Below are 23890 nucleotides of genomic sequence, written 5' to 3'. Positions count from 1 at the left end.
ATGAAGGGTGACTTCCGTGAAACTTACTAAATGGTGAAAGGCCTTGATAGAGTGGATGTGAAGAGGATGTTTCCTATGGTGGGAGAGTCTAAGCCCAAAGGACACAGCCTCAGAGAATGGAGATGAGGAATTTCTTTAGGCAGGGAGTGGAACAGCTGTGGAGGCCAGGTCTGTATGTATATTTAAGGCAGAAATTGTTAGATTCTTGACTGGCCAGGGCACGACGGGATATGGGAAGAAAGCGAGATTGGGACTGAGAGGAAAATTGGATCAGCCATGATGAAATGGTGGGGCAGACCAGATGGGCCAAATGGCCTAATTCTGCTCGTGTTTTATGATTTTATGTTCCATGTGTTCAGAGAGAAGAAGAAGTGGACAGTGGGCTCAGGTATAATTGGGCTTGTAGTTGTACTCATCAGTCATCAATGGTGAGAGACCCCAGGGCTGAGAAAACCACTGACTTCAACTTACCGCTGGTCAGAATTCAATCAGCTCAGGGAGAGACCATTCAGCCCATCATTTCTCCACAAGCTCTTTGAAGGTCCCTTTCCACACTGTCCCACCCTCCAATTTCTCCTAGAAACACAAGTTCAGTGTATTGTCACATTCACCGCTATGGTGAGGTATTAGGCACAGTGAAAGTGGATTTGTCCTGATCACACCTTGTGAGTGAGAACATCCTCTCCCCTCTGGGTCCTCTCTGACCCCATTCCCTCCTGAACCCAACACGTGGGGAGAACATCCTCTCCCCTCCGGGTCCTCTCTGGCCCCCTTCCCTCCTGAACACAACCCGTGGGTGGAAACATCCTCTCCTCTACCAGACCCTTTCCTCTGTATCCTGTGGAATGCCATAACTTGCACCCATGAGGAGAAGGTCCCTCTGCTGTGAGGCCCCTGCGTCACAGGTCATGGCTGTGTAGCGGTTAGTGCAAAGCTATTACAACTTGTGGCATCAGAGTTTGGACTTCAGTCTGGCATCCACGGTAAGAAAGTATGCAAGTTCTTCCTGTGTGTGCGTTGGTTTGGTCCAGGTGTTCCAGTTTTCTCCCAGAATCCAAAGACTTGTCAGTTGGTATGTTAATTGGTCGATGTCAATTTTCCTGTGATTAGGCTGGGGTGTTGGTGGGTTTTTGGGTGGCGGGGTTTGTTGGACCGGAAAGGCCTTTTCTGTACTGTATCTCCAAATAAAAATAAAAATGACATCAGTGGGTTAGAAACCACTTGCCCTGAGATCAGAACTGGCTGTTAAGCCTTTTCTCCTGGTGAGCTGTGTACAGGCATGAAAATTCCCCTCCCTTTTGTACAAAGCTGCCTTGTATACTGTCCGGTGAATCTGCTCAGTACAAAGCCTCGTCCCCTCCCTGCTCTGAGGGTGGGGGATGTTGGTGGATTGTTTGTGTTCCCTCAGTGACATGGCTAAGTGACTGAAGCTCTGTCCCAGCAGGCACTACATGTTTGTGTTTTATGGCATGGGTGTCGGTCCCATTGTGAATTGTCACTGGTTCTTGTGGGGTGGGGGCACCTTTATCTAATATGGCTGCAGACGATAAAGTCTCATTGAAATCCGTTTTCCTGTTTGGTTGGGATAGTGACCTCCTCCTCACTGCTCTATTCACACGCTCTCTCAGTTAAAACATTAGACCATGCATTTGAATTAAATTGACTGGTTTAATGAAACTTAACACATTCATATTTTAATTGAAAGGAAGATCGCAGGGTTCCTTTGTGCTAAAATTCAAGTGGTGCCAGAGTAAAGATTATGAATATTGATGCTTTATTCAGAGTTTTGTGAATGGAGGTCGGCTGAGGAAGAGGCCCAATCGAACAGTGAGCAAGTGAGAAAGTGGGAACCAGGTGAGAGATGGTCGCTTTGGTGTCCTGCAGTGGGAGAAGGACAGACGGTCACTCCAAACCACAGGCTTTGTTGGGGGAGTACATTTAGGATGGAGGTGATGAGGAAGTGCTTTTCCCAGACAGATGTGAATCTGTGGAATTCTCTGCCCAGGGAAGAAGTGGAGGCTACCTCATTAAATACCCACTCAGTGGCCACATATTAGGTACACCTGTATACCTGCTCGTTAATGTAAATATCTCATCAACCAATCATATGTTAGCAACTCAATGCATAAAAGCATGCAGACATGGTCAAGAGGTTCAAACATCAGAATAAGGAAGAAATATGATCTAAGTGACTTTGACTGTGGAAAGATTGTTGGTGCTAGACAGGGTGATTTGAGTATCTCAGAAACTGCTGATCCTCTGGGATTTTCACACATAAAAATCTCTAGAGATTACAGAGAATAGTGCAGAAAAACAAACAAAACATCCAATGAGAGGTAGTTCTCTGGATGAAAACACCTTGTTGATGAGAGAGGTCAGAGGAGAATGGCCAGACTGGTTCAAACTGACAGGAAGTGACAGTAACTCAAATAACCACACGTTACAACAGCGCTGTGCAGAAGAGATCTCTGAATGCATAACATGTTGAACCTTGAAGTGATTGGGTACAGCAGCAGAAGGCCACATTGCGTTGCACACCTGTATACATTGAGTGTAGTTAAGGCAGAGTTAGATGTTTGCATAGTAAGTGTTGTGGGGAAGAGGATGGAGGTGGAGATGGGTCAAGTGGCAGAGTCCTGCTTGTAGTTCTCCTGTTCACTTCTTGCTCCCCATCTCAGACACCCTGGACAGCACCACTCCCAGACTCTGCTGTTGTATTGCCAGAGTATTACAGCCACCCACCTTTGAGCTCAAGAACCACAAGGTAATGTTGCAGCTCTGTGAAACTCTGGTTAGACCACACAGAGTATTGTGTTCAGTTCTGGTCACCTCATTATAGGAAGGATGGGGAAGGTAATGTCGCAGCTCTATAAAACTCTGCTTAGACCACACTTGGAGTACTGTAAACACGAGGAATTCTGCAGATGCTGGAAATTCAAGCAACACATATCAAAGCTGCCGGAGAATGCTAATGCCCCACCTCCGCCTCGTACCCCATCCGTTATTTATTTATATACACACATTCTTTCGCTCTCTCTCCTTTTTCTTCCTCTGTCCCTCTGACTATACCCCTTGCCCATCCTCTAGGATTCCCCCGCTTGTCTTTCTCCCCGGGCCTCCTGTCCAATGATCCTCTCATATCCTTTTTGCCAATCAACTGTCCAGCTCTTGGCTCTATCCCTCCCCTTCCTGTCTTCTCCTATCATTTTGGATCTCCCCCTCCCCCTCCCACTTTCAACTCTCTTACTAGCTCTTCCTTCAGTTAGTCCTGACGAAGGGTCTCGGCCCGAAATGCCGACTGTACCTCTTCCTAGAGATGCTGCCTGGCCTGCTGTGTTCACCAGCAACTTTGATGTGTGTTGCTTGGAATATTGTGTTCAGTTCTGGTTGCCTCATTATAGGAAGGATGTGGAAGCTTTAGAGAGGTAGCGGAAGAGATTTACCAGGATGCTGTCTGGATCAGAGAATAGAAGGAGCAAGCTAGGTCTTTTCTCTCTGGAGTGAAGGAGGATGAGAGGTGACTTGATAGAGGTGTGCAAGATGATAGATTGAGTGGATAGCCAGAGATTTTTTTCCCAGAGTGGAAATGTCTAATGTGAGGGGGCATGATTTTAAGATGACTGGAGGACTGTATGGGGGGGGGGGTTAAGATTTTAACATTGATAATGGTGGGTGCGTACAACACACTGCCGAGGGTGGTGGTAGAGGCAGATACATTAGGAATATTTAAGAGATTGTCAGCAAGGCACATGGATAATAGAAAAATGGAGGTATGTTGGAGGGAAGGAGATTGATCTTAGAGTAGGTGTAAAGTTCGGCACCACGTCGTGGATCAAAGAATGTTCTACATTCTGTGATCTACACTCTCCACAAACAACATCTCATCCAAACTTAACTCACACCACAAGCTGTTCACCTGTTACCCTCTGTGCTCGATGCACATATCTCCCTGTCCAACAATTCTTTAAACTTCCTGAACAACCCCTCTGCCTGCCCTCTCTCGAACCTCCTGCCTATAACCCCTCCCCTATGACCTCTCCGATATTAACCCCTCCAGAGTCGCCCCTCCATCCCTCTCTAACCTCTGGCCTGAAACCTCTCTGATATTCACACTCCTTTATTTCTGGCTGTTTCATCGCTCTTTCGAGCCATATTAAGTCACCTACAGATCTCCTCCCCTAGTGAATGTTGGAAAACATTTCAACATACTTCCCACCAACCCATCTCACATGGTAGGTTGGTCTGGAGATCAGATAGGATCCAGGGGAAGCAAATGGCCACAAGGCCATCAGACATTGGAGAAGAATTAAGCCATTCAACCCATTGAGTCTTCCCCACCATTCTATCATAGCTGATTTATTATCCCTCTTAACCCCATTCTCCCTGTAACCATTAACATCCTGACTAATCAAGAATCTATCAACCTCTGCTTTAAATATACCCAATGACTTGGCCTCCACAACTGTCTGTGGTAAGGAATTCCACAGATTCACCACTCTTTGGCTAAAGAAACTCCTCATCTCTGTTCTAAATGGATGCCCCCCCCCCCCCCATTCTGAGGCTGTGCCCTCTGGTTCTAGACTCTCCCTCTAAAAGAAACATCCTTTCCACATCCACTCTGTCTCGGCATTTCAATATTCAATAGGTTTGAGTGAGATCCCCCACTTCTCATTTTTCTAAACTCCAACGAGTACAGGCTCAGAGCCATGAACAGTCGTTGTATGTTACCTGGGAATAAGGAATCTTTCTTCAGCCTGCACTGGCTCTTCTTGTCTTTAACAACCACTGGGACCAAACTTTACGCTCAGTGACTCATTGCTACTTGTGAGATCTTGCTGAGCACATTTGATTGCAAAAATCATTTTATGAATTTTATTGTTAGAAATGCTCTTCGTTCTATTAGGGTTCTAAAACTAAAGTTATACAGCAGTTCCAGGGAGCTCCACACTATGAGAAGAGAGGTACTAAGGGAGCCACCTACTGACGGTGTAGAGCTCCGTCAGTACTGCCCCTCTGACAATGTGGAGATCCCTCAGTACTGCCCCTCTGACAATGTAGAGCTCCCTCAGTACTGCCCCTTTGACAATGTGGAGATTCCTCAGTACTGCCCCTCTGACAATGTGGAGCTCCCTCAGTACTGCCCCTCTGACAATGTGGAGCTCCCTCAGTACTGCCCCTCTGACAATGTAGAGATCCCTCAGGACTGCCCCTCTGACAATGTGGAGCTCCCTCAGCACTGCCCTCTAACAATGTGGAGCTCCCTCAGTACTACCCCTCTGACAATGTGGAGCTCCCCCAGTACTGCCCCTCTGATAGTCTGCAACTCCCTCAGTACTGACATTCAGATAGAGTGGGGCTCCTTCAGTACTGCAGTAGCGTATCACCCTGGTTTATTGGTTGCCCTCCAGTTTTCCGGAGAGTGATTGTAACCCACTTCCTTGTGTGCTGGGTGGAGAGGCTATTGATTCATTGAAATACGGCATGAAATAGGCCCTTCCAGCCAAACCACCCAACAACCAACAAATTTAACACTACCCTAATCTCAGGATAATTTGTAATAACCAATTAATCTATCATCTGGTACGTCTTTGGTGTCTGTGAGGAAATGGGAGCACCTGAAGGAACCCGCATTGTCACGGGGAAAAGATTGTTTGGTTCATCCTTTCTATCATCCCTGAACTCTGGGTGTACAATCTCTTTACATACAGCAGTGGGAATTGAAACTGAGTCACTGGTGCTATAAAGTGTGACGCTAACTGCTATGATCCTGGTTGCTGAGTTGGGACAATAAACAGGATTTAACTCTTTTACCAATTACCACTGTTTACAAATTATGTAAAACCACAGATATAAACTTCTATAGTTGTCATGTGGGAGTTGGACATGTTCTGTGTTCCCTGAAACCTCTTGGTTCCTGCTGATTGTGGAAGGGGGTTGAGGACATGCTGTCCATGGTGCTGAAGTGCACTGTCTCTGGCTCTGTACCGGGCAACCTAGAAACTCTGCAAACCCTTAGCATACTTAGATGCCCAGAACAGAAACTAGTGATCCCAGTGTGGCCTACTAGTATAACAATCTGGGTGTCATGCAAACACCTTTGCACAAGGTACCAGGTAGTAAGGTGTTCAGCAGGAACCATTAAAGCTTGGGGCATAAGGGTTCAGAGTTCAGTTCCGGCATCCTCCAGAAGAACATTTTGTACTTGCGTACTTCCTCTGTGCTTACGGGTTGACTCCAGGTGTTCCAGGTTCTTCCACACAATCCAAAGACTTACCAGTTAGTAGGTTTGTTGGTCATCGGAAAAAATTAGGATAGGGGTTAAAACATTGGGTTACTGGGTTGCATGGCTCGATGGGCTGCAAGGGCCAGTTCTGTACTGTATCTATAAATAAATCAAGTAAAAAAAAATAGAAATTCAATGTGTAGATGGTTAGACAGGTTGCACCTCTGTACAACAGTACACCACACACCGTACAACAATATAACACACACATCACTCCTCACCACACACCAGACAACAATAGAACATTCACAGCAGTCTACAGCACACACCACACAACAATATAACACACACATCACTCCACACCCACACCGTACAACAATTTCACACTCAGATCACTCCACACCGCGCATCACACAATATATATAACATTATATATGGTTAATATAACACTCACAACACTCCACACCACACACCATACAACAACATAAAATTCACATCATTCCACACCACACAATATAATTCTCACATCACTGCACACCACACATGGTACAACAATATAACACTCACATCACTCCACACCACACACTGTACAACAATATAACACTCACATCAGTCAACACCACACACTGTACAACAATATAACACTCACATCACTCCACATCAGATACTGTACAATGATTTCACACTCAGATCACTCCACACCGCGCATCACACAATATATATAACATTATATATGGTTATATGGTTAATTTAACGCTCACATCACTCCACACCACATACCGTACAAGAATATAACACTCACATCACACACGAAACAACAATATAACACTCACATCACACCACACCAGACACTGTACAACAATATAACACTCACATCACTCCACACCACACAATATACAATATAACACTCACATCACTCAACACCACACAACAATATAACACTCCCATCACTCCACACCAGAGACTGTTCAACAAGGGGAAGCAGGGAGGTGATAGGCAGGAAAGATGAAGAAGGAATAGGGGAAAACACAGTGGGTAGTAGAAGGAGGCGGAACCATGAGGGAGGTGATAGGCAGCTGGGGGAGGGGGTAGAGTGAAATAGGGATAGAGGAAGGGAGGGGGAGGGAATTATCCGAAGTTGGAGAATTCTATGTTCATACCAAGGGGCTGGAGACTACCTCGACGGTATATGAGGTGTTGCTCCTCCAACCTGAGTTTAGCCTCGTCGTGGCAGTAGGGGAGGCCATGTATGGACATATCTGAATGGGAATGGGAAGTAGAGTTGAAGTGGGTGGCTACTGGGAGATCCTGTCTGTTGTGGCGGACGGAGCGGAGGTGCTCAACGAAGCGGTCCCCCAATCTGCGTCGGGTCTCACCGATATAGAGGAGGCCGCACCGGGAGCACCGAATGCAATAGATGACCCCAACAGACTCACAAGTGAAGTGTTGCCTCACCTGGAAGGACTGTTTGGCGCCCTGAATGGTGGCAAGTGAGGAGGCGTAGGGACAGGTGTAGCACTTGCTCTTACAGGGATAAGTGCCGGGTGGGAGATCCGTGGGGAGGGACCGATCCCTGCGGAAAGCGGAGAGGGGTGGAGAGGGAAAGATGTGCTTAGTGGTGGGGTCCTGTTGAAGGTGGCGGAAGTTGCGGAGGATAATGTGCTGGATCTGGAGGCTGCTGGGGTGGTAGGTGAGGACAAGGGGATCTCTGTCCCTGTTGTGGTTGCGGGAGGATGGGGCGAGGTGTGGGAAATGGAGGAGATGCGGGTGAGGGCATCATTGATGACGGCAGAAGGAAAACCACAATCCTGAAAGAAAGAGGACGTTTGAGATGTCCTGGAACGGAAAACCTCATCCTGGGAGCAGATGCGGCGGAGACGGAGGAACTGGGAATAGGGAATGGTATTTTTGCATGTGGCAGGGTGGGAAGAGGTATAGTCAAGGTAGCTATGAAAGTCAGTGGACAGTCTGTCTCCAGAGATGGAGACCGAGAGATCGAGAAAGGGGAGAGAAGTGTCCGAGATAGACCAAGTGAATTTGAGGGCTGGGTAGAAGCTAGAAGTAAAGTTGATGAAATTGACAAACTCAGCATGGGTGCAGGAAGCAGCACCAATGTAGTCGTCAATGTACCGAAGGAAAAGTTGGGGAGCAGTACCAGAATAGGTTTGGAGCACAGACTGTTCCACATAACCAACACAATATAATGATGTATTAAGTAGCATCAGACCTTCAGATTCAAAAGGTGAATTGGATCCATTGTTCTTTTGGAGGTCAACCAAGATCTTGCTGATTTACGATGGTGTTATTTAGTTCTAATAGAACAAATATAACCGGAAATGTTGTGTTGCAAAATTCGATTGGCATAGAAACAGAAAAGGAAAAGTCTAAGAAGATGGTGGGGCAATTTGTTTTTATATCACACATAAGAAACTTTCCATTGAAATCAGCAGTGGGAGCAGAGCACAGCAAATTAAATAAAAGTACAGAAGGGAGAAACGCTGGCAGCCATTGCTGGGAGTAGGCCAGTGGTGAGAGGAGGAGTGTCAGGCTTCGGCTCTGAAAAGGTGTTTGTTCTGGGTCAGTTTCTGTTAGGTTCCCTTTCTTTTCTCTTTCTTGCTGTAATTTATATAGTAAATGGCCTTTGTGTGTTCTTCATGCCAGATGCTGAGGTCCTTGGAGACCCAGAGTCTCCTGGAGAACTACATCTGCATGAAGTGCATCTGGCTACAGCTCCTTGAAGACCGTGTGAGGGATCTGGAGCAGCAACTGGATGACCTTCAGCTTGTACAGGAGAGCGAGGTGATAATTGATCAAAGTTGCAGGGAAGTAGTCATCCTGAAGTTGCAGGAGGCAGGTAGCTGGGTGACTGTCAGGAGAGTTGGAAACGTGAATAGACAGTTAGTGCAGAGCACCCCTGTGGCCATTCTCCTCAATACCATTTCGGATACATACTGTTGTGGAGGATGATCTTCCAGGGAATCCACAGAGACCAGGTTACTGGCAGAGTGTGAGCCTATGGTGCAGAAGGTAAAGAGCGAGCAGTGTGATAAGGGAGGAGTAGTCAGAGGAACGGGCAGAGGATTCATGGATGTGAATAGGGCACCCTGATGGTATGTTGTCTCCCAGGTGCCTGGGTCAGGGATGTCTTGGATCACGTACATAACATTTTGGGGAGGGAGGGGGAGCAGCCAGATGTCTTGGTACATGTTGGTACCAATGACATAGGAAGGAAAAACAAAGAGGTCCCGAAAATAGAATTTAGGGAGCTAGGTAGAAAGCTGAGAAGCAGGACCTCCCAAGTAGTAATTTCCGGCTTGCTGCCTGTGCCATGCGCTAGTGAGGGTAGAAACAGGATGATTTGGCAGATCTATGCCCAGCTGAGAAGTTGATGCAGGGGGCAGGGCTTCAGGTTCTTGGATCATCGGGATCTCTTCTGGGAGAGGTATGATCTGTTCAAAAATAACAGGTTCCACCGGAAACAGAGGGGACCAATATTCTCGCGGACAGGTTTGTTAGAGCTGTTGGGGGGGGGTTTAAACTAATTTGCCAAGGGGGTGGGAGCTGAAATGAAGAGACTCAGGATAGGACAGATGCTAAAAAAGCAAACGTAGCGTGCAGTCAGACTGTCAGGAAGGGCAGGCAGATGACAAGACATAATTGCAGCCAGCAGGATGAGTATCAGTGCATTAGGGACAGAAAATCAAAAAGCATAGCAAATACAGCAATCAAAGTGTTAAATCTCAGTGCATGGGGTATCAGAAACAAGGTGGATGATCTTGTTGTATTATTACAGATTGTTGGGTATGATATTGTGGCCATCACTGAATCAGGGCTGAAGGATGGTTGTAGTTGGGAGCTGAATGTCCAAGGTTACACATTGTATTGGAGGGATAGGAAGCTAGGCAGAGGGGGTGGTGTGGGCGAAGAGGTGGATCAAAGTGAGGAAGAGTGGGTAGGTCGATGGAGGAGGGAGATTGGAGAGAGTGACCGATGCTGGGAGGTGATAGGTGGACTGCTGGAGAGACTGGTGAAAGCAGAGTCTCTGACAGCATTTGGGAATTGTTCAGATCAGCGCTTCAGTCACCCAAGCTCCGGGCCTGTAACTGAAAGATACAATTCAGATGCATGGGTGCCCAGTGGATAGCAGGGACATGGTGGGCCGAATGGCCTGTTCCAGGCTGTAGGATTCCAGAAATCTATGACTATGAATCTCATTAAGTGCATTCCATTCCAACAGGGTCCTTCCATCTGATCCACCTGACATTTGATGACTACGTACTCTATCTGCTGGAGTCCCTTCACTGCCAGGAGAGGGCCAACGAGCTGATGAGGTCCATGAAGGGAGAAGGTTGCACAGGTAAAGGGAGAGAGCTTGTCCATTTCCTGCCCAGCCCAAGAGTAAAATCCTCGAGCTGAGATTGCCCGCCACACTCCTGTCTCACCCACACAATAATGAGTACATGAGAATCTGGGATGCTTGGCTGTCAAGGCAGGTAGTATTAGAAGTGTCACCAGATCTTTTTTTTTTATATAACATACATACACTTCTGCCGGAAAATTCTGCCAAATTCTGGACCACACAGTTTATGGATGATGTCAAGTCTTCATGAGGGTGCAGGGGAGATTTACTAGAACAGTCCTGGGGAAAGGGGGCTTGTCATGTAGGGAGACTGGAGGAAACCATAAGACCATAAAATACAGGAGCAGAATCAGGCCATTCGGCCCATCGAGTCCAGTCCACTATTCCATCATGGTTGATGTATTTTCCCTCTCAACCCCATTCTCCTGTCTTCTCTCTGTAAACCTTGATGTCCATACTAATTGAGAACCCATCCATGCCTGCTTTAAATGTAGTCACAGAATGCTGGAGGAACTGACGGATCAAGCAGTATCTTACAAAAGGTCCTGATGAAGAGTCTCAGTCCAAATGTCGAATCTTTATTCCCCTCCATAGATGTGCCTGACCCACTGAGTTCCTCCAGCATTTTGCGTGTGTTACTCTGGATCTCCAGAATCTCTTGTGTCCTCAAATATACCCAATGACTGAGCCTCCACAGCCATCTGTAGCAATGAATTCCACAGATTCACCACCCTCTGGATAAAGAAGTTCCGCCTACTCTCTTTTCTGAAGGAGGAAGTGATTCATTCTTAGAGCCAAGATGGTTCAGTTAAGAGTTAGTAGAGATCTGAAGAGAAGCTTGAAGTAATTGAATACATTTGGAAGATTTGTTAAGGGAGACATGGCAAGTGATGTGTTATCACTGCAGCTTAAGGGAGTTGGCAGAGAGCAATAAGATTCAACATACCACATCTGGACTCAGTTTCTGCATCTTGAGGAGTTTCAGCTCAGAGTTGTTGAACTGGAATCTGAGCTTTGGGGGACCGTGTGCTACCTATGGTGTAGGAATCAGCTCCATACCAGTTAGGTCATGGTCACACATAGTGTGTGACCACAAGCCAGGTGCTGGTGCTTTGACTATAGGCAGGAATGAGGAATTAGAATCAGAATCAGGTTTAATATCATTGGCATGTCATGAAAAATCATGAAATGTGTTGTTCTGTGACAGCTGCACATTGCATTATATAATAATAATGAACTATAAATTACAATAAGAAATATACAGTATATGTATATAAATTAGTTTACTGTAAGTAGTGCAAAAAGTGAGCAAAAAATGACCGAGGTAGTGTACATGACTTAACTGTCCATTTAGAAATCTGATGGTGGTGGGGAAGAAGCTGTTCCTGAATCGTGAATTGTGTGTCTTTAGGCTCCTGTACCTCCCTCTTCATGGTAGCAATGAGAGGAGGGTGATGGGGGTTGTTAATGGTGAGAGCTGCCTTTTGAAGGTGTCCTGGATGCTAGAGAGTCTGGTGCCCATGATGGAGCTGGCGAGTTTATGACTTTCTGCAGCTTTTTCTAATCCTGTGCCAGAAGGTGATGTAACCTGTTAGAATGCCCTCTACTGTCGGCATTTCAGGCCAAGACTCTTCATCAGGACTGAAAGGGAAATGGGAAGGATCCGGAATAGGAAGGTGGGGGAGGGGAAGGAGAACAAGCTAAATTGTGACTGATGAAGCCACATAGGCTTGGGAGGGGGGATGAAGTGAGAAGCTGGGCGGTAATGGGTAGAAAAGGCAAGGGGCTGGAGATGAAGGAATCTGACAGGAAAGGAGAGTGTAGACCATGTGAGAAAGGGAAGGAGGAGGGGCACCATGGGTCGATGAGAGGCTTGTGAGGAGAAGAGGTAAGAGGCCAGAGTGGAGAATGGAAAAGAGAGATGGAAGATGGTGAAAAATGGCCAGAGGTTAGAGAAATTGATGTTCAGGGCTTCAGGTTGGAGCATACCACATGGAGTATGGAGTATAGTTGCTCCCACAACCCGAGAGTGGTCTCTTCGTGTCAGTAGCAGAGGCCGTAGATCAACATGTTGGAATGGGAATGGGAAATCAAATTGAAATAGGTGGCCAGTGGGAGATTACAGCCTGGCTATTTACCAGTTTCAAGTGCTGTACTGTTCGTTTATGTTGTCCCTGTCTATGACAGTTTGAATGTTTCACTACTATCGTGTAGCTCAGCATTTTGTTCAGTTGCCCGGTGTCCGCCATGAAGCCCATCACTGACATGCTCTCTCCTTCCATGTGCAGTGGGCCGGCAGGAGGAAGCATTGCCAACTGATCACAATCCCCCAACGCAATCCCCTCCGCCTTTCTCTCCGGATAAATCCGTCACAGCTGAGATCCAACCAACGTCACCCACCAACAACCAGTCGCCGGAGTACACTGGAGTTACCACAGCAGGTGAGAGAGTCCCCTGTCCACACGGCCATGCTCACTGAGTCCACAATGGCTGGGAACGCCCCTTCACTGTGGCAGTGATGGTCCAAGAGCAGAGCGGGAGACGCAGACACAGAACGAACAGTTCACTGAGTTTTAGGAAGAATTGTACAGTACAGAGGAAAATAATAACTGTTAGGCCAACAGGGCCGATATCTAAACACTCTCTAAATAAAATCTAACGTTATCACTGTGGCTTGAAAATAGTAACCCAGAACTAAATTAATATTGCTCCTTTAACAGCATCTATCTAAATCACTAATCTTCTTCCCTGGAACGTGGACTAAGGTAAGCAAGGAGCATTGTCATCGCTGTGTTTCAATCGGGACTTGACAAGACTGAAGCAGAAGGAACAGAGTTGAAAAGAGTTACAAAGAAACTCTAGCAACATACATCAAAGTTGCTGGTGAATGCAGCAGGCCAAGCAGCATCTATAGGAAGAGGCGCAGTCGACGTTTCAGGCCGAGACCCTTCGTCAGGACTAACTGAAGGAAGAGTGAGTAAGGGATTTGAAAGCTGGAGGGGGAGGGGGAGATGCAAAATGATAGGAGAAGACAGGAGGGGGAGGGATAGAGCCGAGAGCTGGACAGGTGATAGGCAAAAGGGGATACGAGAGGATCATGGGACAGGAGGTCCGGGAAGAAAGAAAAGGGGGGGGTGACCCGGAGGATGGGCAAGAGGTATATTCAGAGGGACAGAGGGAGAAAAAGGAGAGTGAGAGAAAGAATGTGTGCATAAAAATGAGTAACAGATGGGGTACGAGGGGGAGGTGGGGCCTTAGCGGAAGTTAGAGAAGTCAATGTTCATGCCATCAGGTTGGAGGCTACCCAGACGGAATATAAGGTGTTGTTCCTCCAACCTGAGTGTGGCTTCATCTTTACAGTAGAGGAGGCCGTGGATAGACATGTCAGAATGGGAATGGGATGTGGAATTAAAATGTGTGGCCACTGGGAGATCCTGCTTTCTCTGGCGGACAGAGCGTAGATGTTCAGCAAAGCGGTCTCCCAGTCTGTGTCGGGTCTCACCAATATATAAGAGGCCACATCGGGAGCACCGGACGCAGTATATCACCCCAGTTGACTCACAGGTGAAGTGATGCCTCACCTGGAAGGACTGTTTGGGGCCCTGAATGGTGGTAAGGGAGGAAGTGTAAGGGTATGTGTAGCACTTGTTCCGCTTACACGGATAAGTGCCAGGAGGGAGATCAGTGGGGAAGGATGGGGGGGACGAATGGACAAGGGAGTTGTGTAGGGAGCGATCCCTGCGGAATGCAGAGAGAGGCGGGGAGGGAAAGATGTGCTTAGTGGTGGGATCCCGTTGGAGGTGGCGGAAGTTACGGAGAATAATATGTTGGGCCCGGAGGCTGGTGGGGTGGTAGGTGAGGACCAGGGGAACCCTATTCCTAGTGGGGTGGTGGGAGGATGGAGTGAGAGCAGATGTACGTGAAATGGGGGAGATGCGTTTAAGAGCAGAGTTGATAGTGGAGGAAGGGAAGCCCCTTTCTTTAAAAAATGAAGACATCTCCCTTGTCCTAGAATGAAAAGCCTTATCCTGAGAGCAGATGCGGCGGAGACGGAGGAATTGCGAGAAGGGGATGGCGTTTTTGCAAGAGACAGGGTGAGAAGAGGAATAGTCCAGATAGCTGTGAGAGTCAGTAGGCTTATAGTAGACATCAGTGGATAAGCTGTCTCCAGAGATAGAGACAGAAAGATCTAGAAAGGGGAGGGAGGTGTCGGAAATGGACCAGGTAAACTTGAGGGTAGGGTGAAAGTTGGAGGCAAAGTTAATAAAGTCAACGAGTTCTGCATGCGTGCAGGAAGCAGCGCCAATGCAGTCGTCGATGTAGCGAAGGAAAAGTGGGGGACAGATACCAGAATAGGCACGGAACATAGATTGTTCCACAACTCCTCTACTGTAAAGATGAAGCCACACTCAGGTTGGAGGAACAACACCTTATATTCCGTCTGGGTAGCCTCCAACCTGATGGCATGAACATTGACTTCTCTAACTTCCGCTAAGGCCCCACCTCCCCCTCGTACCCCATCTGTTACTCATTTTTATGCACACATTCTTTCTCTCACTCTCCTTTTTCTCCCTCTGTCCCTCTGAATATACCTCTTGCCCATCCTCTGGGTCACCCCCCCCCCTTTTCTTTCTTCCCGGACCTCCTGTCCCATGATCCTCTCGTATCCCCTTTTGCCTATCACCTGTCCAGCTCTCGGCTCTATCCCTCCCCCTCCTGTCTTCTCCTATCATTTTGCATCTCCCCCTCCCCCTCCAGCTTTCAAATCCCTTACTCACTCTTCCTTCAGTTAGTCCTGACGAAGGGTCTCGGCCTGAAACGTCGACTGTGCCTCTTCCTGTAGATGCTGCTTGGCCTGCTGCGTTCACCAGCGACTTTGATGTGTGTTGCTTGAATTTCCAGCATCTGCAGAATTCCTGTTGTTTACAAAGAAACTCTAATTGCCTAGAGTGTGTGCACTCTCACGTATGAGAGTGTTGACTTTTTCAGCTGCTCACCTGTGAGAGGGCCCGGGCTCCGCGGTTGTGACAGCCGAGCCCTGAGCAGAGGTGGCTGAACAGTGTGGTTTGGTGGGGAAGGTCGGAACAATAACGGAGGGGGGGGACATTACAGTGGAGAGTACAGAGCACCCCAGGGTAGGGCAGTGGGGTCAGTCAGATCAGAGCCTCAGCTGGAAGGGTATCAGGAACAGCAGAAGCATCAGCATGCCACTCGGCCCATTGGGCCCATTCCATCACAGCTGACCCCCTGCCCCTGCCCTGTCCATAGGAATGGGCCTGCTCCACACAGAGTGAGTTCCCTCTGCCTCTGTCCACCACTCGTTCTACTCCAGATATTCACTTCTCCGAGCCATGGAGTGAGGGTACCCTCAGTTGGAGATCATCTCGGTGGTCCAGCTGAGATTCACCGCCCATCACAGCTTGTGGGATCTTCCTGTACACAGACTACTCCTGGCATCAACCGTAATCCCCCTTGTCTACAAGCTCCTTCCCCTGCTCCTCCCTCTGTCTGGGAGTGTCTGAGCTTGGAATTGGTCTATCTGTCATGTCACATGTGTCACTCCTGTCTCGGGCATTGTGATGTGGGGAGGCATTCCCTGAAACAGCTCGACCCTCATCATCTGATATTCAGAGGCATGAGATGTTGTGAAAAACATCTTCCCATTAAAATGCTGCTCTTTACACACTTATCTTATAAATGATTTACTTGTGTGAACAATGCAAATAGCAGTAGCAAAATATCATTAGACAGGAGCAGAATTCGGCCACTTGGCCCATGTAGAGGCTTCCTGCCTGCTGGGGTGCAGTTCGCGGTGATGGGTACTCTCTGCTGCACACAGAATAACTCGAGTGCGTGTTGCTGGTTCTGTGCCTTGCCAGGAGCGGTGCAGTCCTACACATGGTCCCTGACGTACACCGTCACCACCGGAGCGGCTTCTCCCGACAACACACAGCCGCTGCCCTGCATGAGGAGTAACCACGTGGCTCCCGCATCCACAACGCACAGGATGCCAGGGTACACGCACAGAGAGCAGCACGGGTGAGTCATATCACAATACGAACGGTCACTGACTTCCCGCTAACGGATTTCCTTAACATTCCACGTTAGAATTTAAACAGTCTTCAAGAATGATCTGAAGTTTTGTGTAACATAACTACCATAACTACATACCACAGCAACTGACTGGCAAGTATTCCCTATTGACACACCTGCTCACCTTCCTTACTGATGCACCTGTGCAGCTGCTTCCTATTAACACACCAGTGGACCTGCTTCCTACTAACATACCTGTGTACCTTCCCTACTCATACACCTGTGCATTCGCTCCATATACTGATATACCTGTGCACTGGCCTTCTACCAACACACCTGTGCATCCTCACTTACTGACACACCTGTTTACCTGCCCTGCCCCATCTACTGACACATCTATTGCACCATATACGGCTCCGGGGTAACATCCCACGCACCAATAATCAGCCGGCCATGACGCTCCGGGATTTGGGCTATTTTTTGTAACTGTTTGCTTTTCTGGTGTTGTAATTGTCTGTGTTGTATGTGCTGTGTGTGACTGTGCATTGCACCCTGAACCCAGAGGAACGTGATGTTGTTTGACTGCATGCATGTGTATGGTTGAATGACAATTTGGTGAACTTGAACCTGAACTTGCTTGCTATGAACAAACCTGTGTACTGTCACTTACTGACACACCTGAACACCTGTTCCACTACCAACACACCTGTGCATCTCTGCTACAGACACATCTATGCACTGCCCTAATTGACGTACCTGTTTACTTGCTCCCTACTGATACACCTGTGTGCCTCCCATACTGACACCTCTGTGTACATCCTCTCTCTACTGACACAACTCTGCAACTTCTTCTACTGATATACCTATTCACCTGCTCCATCTACTGGCACACCTGTGTACCTGCTTACACTACAAACACACCTGTGCACCTCCCTGACTGATATTCCTGTTCACCCCATCAGGGAGGAGGTACAGGAGGCAGAAGCATGCACTCATTGTTTTAGGAATAGTTTCTTCCCCTCTGTCATCTTCCTCTTTCATGCTATTCCTTTGTTTGTTTGTTTTTGCATGCGTTTACTTATTTATCTCTTTGTTCATTTATATAATTATTGTAACTTCTAGTAATTTTTATGTCTTGCACTGTACTGCTGCCATACAGCAACAAATTTCACCACCTTTGTCAGTCAAAATAAACCAGATTCTGATTCTGATTCCTGAATGACACACCTGTACACCTCTCCACCTGCCTGCTTCCTCTGCGGGCGAGAATAACCCTTTTCACTCTTTTTTCCAAGCAGCAAACTATTTCTCCGATATATTTCCTCAACCCAGTACACTTCTATTATTTGCAATAAACTTTTCATGGGATCTTGTCAAATGAGTCTGGATTTCCTGTACATAGGACAGCACACCTGTGTACGTCTCCTCCCCTCTGTCCACACACCTGTGTACTGCTCTAATCTTGTCACATCTGTGTAGGTCTCCTCTGCCAAAATACTTGTGTACCTATAAGACCATAAGATATAGGAGCAGAAGTAGGCCATTCGGCCCACCGAGTCTGCTCTGCCATTCAATCATGGGTTGATCCAATTCTTCCAGTCATCCCCACTCCCCTACTTTCACCCCATACCCTCTGATGCCCTGGCTAATCAAGATCCTGGCTATCTCTGCCTAAAATACACCCAATGACTTGGCCTCCACAGCTGCTCGTGGCAACAAATTCCACAGATTTACCACCCACTGACTAAAGTAATTTCTCCGCATCTCAGTTCTTTGGCTGTCTTTCTATCCTGAAGTCGTGCCCTCTTGTCCTAGACTCCCCTAACATGGGAAATAACTTTGCTATATCTAATCTGTTCAGACCTTTTAACAATTGAAATGTTTCTGAGATCCCCCCTCATTCTCCTGAACTCCAGGGAATACAGCCCAAGAGCTGCCAGACATTCCTCATACAGTAACACTTTCATTCCTGGAATCATTCTCGTGAATCTTCTCTGAACCCTCGCCAATGTCAGTATATCCTTTCTAAAATAAGGAGCCCAAAACTGCACACAATACATCAAGTGTGGTCTCACGAGTGCCTTACAGAGCCTCAACATCACATCCCTGCTCTTATATTCTATACCTCTAGAAATGAATGCCAACATTGCATTCGCCTTCTTCACCACCGACTCAACCTGGAGGTTAACCTTTAGGGTATCTTGGACAAGGACTCCCAAGTCCCTTTGCATCTCTGCATTTTGAATTCTCTCCCCATCTAAATAATAGTCTGCCCATTTATTTCTTCCACCAAAGTGCATGAACATACACTTTCCAACATTGTATTTCATTTGCCACATCTTTGCCCATTCCACTCCCCCAAACTATCTAAGTCTCTCTGCAGGCTCTCTGTTTCCTTCACATTATCCACTCCTCCACCTATCTTTGTATCACCGGCAAATTTAGCCACAAATCCATTAATAAAAAGCAGCAGTCCCAACACCGAACCCTGTGGAACTCCACCAGTAACCGGCAGCCAGCCAGAATAAGATCCCTGTATTCCCACTCTCTGTTTTCTGCTGATCAGCCAATGCTCCACCCATGCTAGTAACTTCCCTATAATTCCATGGGCTCTTATCTTGCTAAGTAGTCTCATGTGCAGCACCTTGTCAAAGGCCTTCTGAAAATCACACGTCTACTGCATCTCCTTTGTCTACCCTCCTTGTAATTTCCTCAAAGAATTGCAGTAGGTTTGTCAGGCAGGATTTTCCTTTGAGGAAACCATGCTGGCTTTGGCCCATCTTGTCATGTGCCTCCAGGTACGTCGTAATCTCATCCCTAACAATCGATTCCAACAACTTCCCAACCACTGATGTCAGGCTAACGAGTCTATGGTTTCCTTTCTGCTGCCTCCCATCCTCCTTAAATAGCGAAGTAACATTTGCAATTTTCCAGTCATCCGGTACAATGCCAGAATCTATCGATTCTTGAAAGATCATTGTTAATGCCTCCACAATCTCTCCAGCTATTTCCTTCAGAACTCAAGGGTGCACTCCATCAGGTCCAGGAGATTTATCCACCCTCAGACCATTAAGCTTCCTGAGCACCTACTCAGTCAAAATTTTCATTTTTCATTTAAAATCTTTTTTATTATTATTGAAAATCAACAAAAATACATTAAAGTAATCAAGTCAACATGTCAATATGTACAAGAAGAATTAAATTATCAAATAACTGATTAACAAAGCTAAACAAAACAATATATCAATAATAATAAGAAAAAATAAAATGTTAAAACTATTTTTTTGGAAAAAAGAAAGGAGGAAAAAAGAGCCCCTACTAACTAAAACAATAAAACCCCTACTAACAGAAATAAAAAGGAAAAAAAAAACCCATTGGGAGCACAACCCCAGAGCTATACGTCATACAAGCTTCCATAAAAGAAAAAACAGCAATCCGCCAACTCAAATCCATTTAAACAAGAATCAGAAGGGGACCATCTTAATTAACTCAAATCAGATGATAGTAGTGGGCAAAAGAACCCCACCTTTTTTCAAAGTCAAATCGAGGATCAAAAGTTTGACTTCTGATTTTCTCCAAACTAAGACATAACATCACCTGAGAGAACCATTGTATCAAAGTGGGAGCAGAGGCATCTTTCCATTTCAATAAAATAGCCCTTCTGGCTAATAATAACAAATGCAATTACATGTTGGTCTGATATAGAAATACCATGAATATATTGAGGGATAATGCTGAACAAAACTGTCAGTTTATTAGGTTGTAAATTAATTTTTAAAGCTTTAGAAATTGTAGAGAAAATAGATTTCCAAAACTGTTTCAATACAGAACACGACCAAAGCATGTGTGTCAATGTAGCTGTCTCAGTTTTACATCTATCACAATGACTATCAACATTAGGAAATATTTTAGACAGTCTCTCCTTTGTCAAATTGTAACGATGCACAATTTTAAATTAAATTAAAGAGTGACTGGCACAAATCAACGAGGAGTTAACCAACTTCAAAATTCGCAACCAATCCTCTGTTATAAAGGTCATGTTAAGCTCTCTTTCCCAATCTTGCTTAATCTTAAGTAAAGGATAATTGTACTGTTGTAATAGTAAATTATAAATTTTCCTAATAAAACCTTTCACTAAAGGATTCATTTTTAAAATAATGTCTAACAGGTCAGAATCTTGTATATATGGAAAATTACTTAAATATTCTTGTAAGAAATGTCTGACCTGAAGATATTGCAAGAAATGTGAATATGAGAGAGAGTATTTAGTTACTAATTTCTCAAAAGACATCAATCGGCCTTCTTGGAACAGATCCATAAAGGAATAGACTCCTTTATTCCTCCAAAGAAAAAAGGTAGGATCAGTAAGTGAAGGTTTAAATAAATAATTTCAATAAATTAAACTAAGAAGGTTAAATTTTTTGAGATTAAATAAATTATGAAACTGGTACCAAATTCATAATGACTGCTTAATCATAGGACACAAATTTAGATTAGAAATTTTGCCTAGTTGTACAGGTAAAGAAGCTCTTAATAATGAAGTTAAGTAAAATTGTTTCACAGCTTTCAATCACAAATCAACCCAAGGTGGTCATTCATTTTTATCACTAACAGGTCTATAGTTTCCTTTCTGCTGCCTCCCACCCTTCTTAAATAGTGGAGTAACATTTGCAATTTTCCATTCATCTGGTACAATGCCAGGATCTATCAATTCTTGAAAGATCATTGTTAATGCCTCTGCAAACTCTCCAGCTACTTCCTTCAGAACCCGAGGGTGCATTCCATCGGGTCCAGGAGGTTTATCCACCCTCAGACCATTAAGCTTCCTGAGCACCTTCTCAGTCAAAATTTTCACTGTACAAACTAAACTTCCCTGACACTCTTGAATGTCCAGTATACTGCAGACATCTTCCACTGTGAAGACTGATAAAAAAATATGCATTCAGTTCCTCTGCCATCTCTGCATCACTCATTACAATATCTCCAGCATAATTTTGTATTGGTCCTATATCTACCCTCGACTCTCTTTTACCCTTTATATGCTTGAAAAAGCTTTAAGTATCTTCTTTGATATTAGTTGCCAGCTTCTTTCCATAATTCATCTTTTCCTTCCTAATAATCTTCTTAGTTTCCTTCCGCAAGGTTTTAAAAGCTTCCCAATCCTCTATCTTCCCACTAGCTCTAGCCTCCTTGTATGCCCTTTCTTTTGCTTTTACTTTGGCTCTGACTTCACTTGTCAGCCACTGTAGTGTCCTTCTTGCATTTGAAAATTTCTTCTTATTTGGAATATCTGTATTGCACTTCCCTCATTTTTCACAGAAACTCCAGCCAATGCTGCTCTGCTGTCCTTCCTGCTAGCGTCTCTTTCTAGTCAACTTCGGCCAGTTCCCCTCTCATGCCATTGTAATTTCCCTTATTCCACTGAAATACCAACACATTGGATTTTACTTTTTCCCTCTCAAACTTCAAAGTAAACTTGATCATATTGTGATCACTGTTCCCTAAGGGTTCCTTAGCCTTAGAGCTCTCTTATCACCTCCGGATCATTGGACAATCCAGCACGGCCGATCCCCTAGTGGGCTCAACAACAAGCTGTTCTGAAAAGCCATCCCTTAGACATTCTACAAATTCTCTCTCTTGAGGTCCAGTACTGGCCTGGTTTTCCCAATCCACTTTCATGTTAAAATCCCCAACGATTATCATCACTTTGCCTTTCTGACATGCCTTTTCTATCTCCTGCTGTAATTTTTAATCCACATCCTGGCTGCTGTTTGGAGGCCTGTTTACAACTGCCATTAGGGTCCTTTTACCCTTGCCATTTCTTAACTCAACCCCTAGAGACTCTACACCTTCCAATCTTATGTCATCCTTTTCTAATGATTTAATATTATTTCTTATACACAGTGCCACACCACCCCCTCTGCCTACTAACCTATTTTTCTGATGCACCGTATATCCTTGGATGTTCAGCTCCCAATAGCAGCCATCCTTTAGCCAAGTTTCAGAGGTGGCCACAATGTCATATTTGCCAATCTGTAGTTGAATTTGAAGAACATCCATTTTATTCCTTATGCTGCGTGCATTCAAATACAACAATTTCAGTCCAGTATTTGTTGCTTTCTGTTTTAACTGCACCACACCTCTATTGCCCTGTAACTCATGCCACTGGCTGTAATTAAGCCTCATCTCTTGCCTGTTCTTTCTATAATCTCTGTTGCACGCTATCTTTAATTTATTTCTGTTTTCCCCTTCCTCAACCCTAGTACTCCAGTTCCCATTCCCTTGCCAAATTACTTTAAACCCTCCCGAACAGCTCTATTAAACCTGCCTGCTAGGATATTGGACCCCTTTGGGTTCAGGTGTAACCCATCCTTTTTGTACAGGTTGTACTCCCCCAGAAGATCCAGGAAACTGAAGCCCTGCCCGCTACATCAGTCTCTCAGCCATGCATTAATATACCTGATTATGTTATTCTTGCACTCGTTCACACGTGGCACAGGCAGCAATTCTGCGATTACTACCTTGGAGGTCCTGCTTTTCAGCTTCCTATCCAACTCCCTGAATTCTCCCTTCAGGACCTCCTCCCTTTTTCTACCTACGTCATTGGTACCAACATGTACCAAGACTTTTCGCTGTCCATTCTCTCCCTTCAGAATATTCTGCACCCGATCTGAGACATCCCGTACCCTGGCACCTGGGAGGCAACACACCATGCGGGTATCTCTATCAGGCTGACAGAACCTCCTGTCTTTTCCCTTCAATATGGAATCCCCAATGACTACAGCATTCCTCATCTTCTTCTCTCCCTTCTGCACCATGGAACCAGACTCAGTGCCAGAGACCCGATCGCAGTGGTCATCCTCTGTCAGGTCATCCCCCTCAACAGCATCTAAAACAAGATAACGATTACTGATGGGGATGGCCACAGGGGTGCTCTGTACTATCTGAGCTCTTTCGCTTGCCTCCCTGACCGTCACCCACTTGTTCAACTCCTGCAGCCTCCGGATGACTATCTCCCTGTATCTCCTCTCTGTCTCCTGCTCACTTTCCCTAATAAGCTGTAGGTCATCGAGCCACAGCTCCAGATCCCTAACACGCTTTCTCAGGAGCTGCATCTCGTACACCTGGCGCAGATGTGGCCATCTGGGAGACTCGAAGATTCCCAGGATTCCATATCTGACACCCAGAGCAAAACACTAACCATACCAACATGCTCTCTATTCCTCAAAAAAATGCAAAGAAAATCCAAAAATGAAGCCCACCTACCCACTTAC

General features: G+C 45.9%; 1 protein-coding gene across 1 annotated transcript in view; it reads left to right on the top strand.

Annotated features, from left to right (window-relative positions):
• Nucleotides 1-23890, top strand: part of rfx4 (regulatory factor X, 4) — a 126959-nt gene that overhangs the window by 65587 nt on the left and 37482 nt on the right. The window contains exons 14-16 of the mRNA XM_063059584.1: nucleotides 10461-10580; nucleotides 12872-13024; nucleotides 16463-16622. Coding sequence (XP_062915654.1) covers nucleotides 10461-10580; nucleotides 12872-13024; nucleotides 16463-16622 — 433 coding nt within the window. The remainder of the gene's footprint in view (nucleotides 1-10460; nucleotides 10581-12871; nucleotides 13025-16462; nucleotides 16623-23890) is intronic.

Source organism: Mobula hypostoma, chromosome 9 (genome assembly GCF_963921235.1).
Source record: "Mobula hypostoma chromosome 9, sMobHyp1.1, whole genome shotgun sequence".
Classification (NCBI taxonomy): Eukaryota; Metazoa; Chordata; class Chondrichthyes; order Myliobatiformes; family Myliobatidae; genus Mobula; species Mobula hypostoma.
This window is presented reverse-complemented; position numbering and strand designations above follow the sequence as displayed.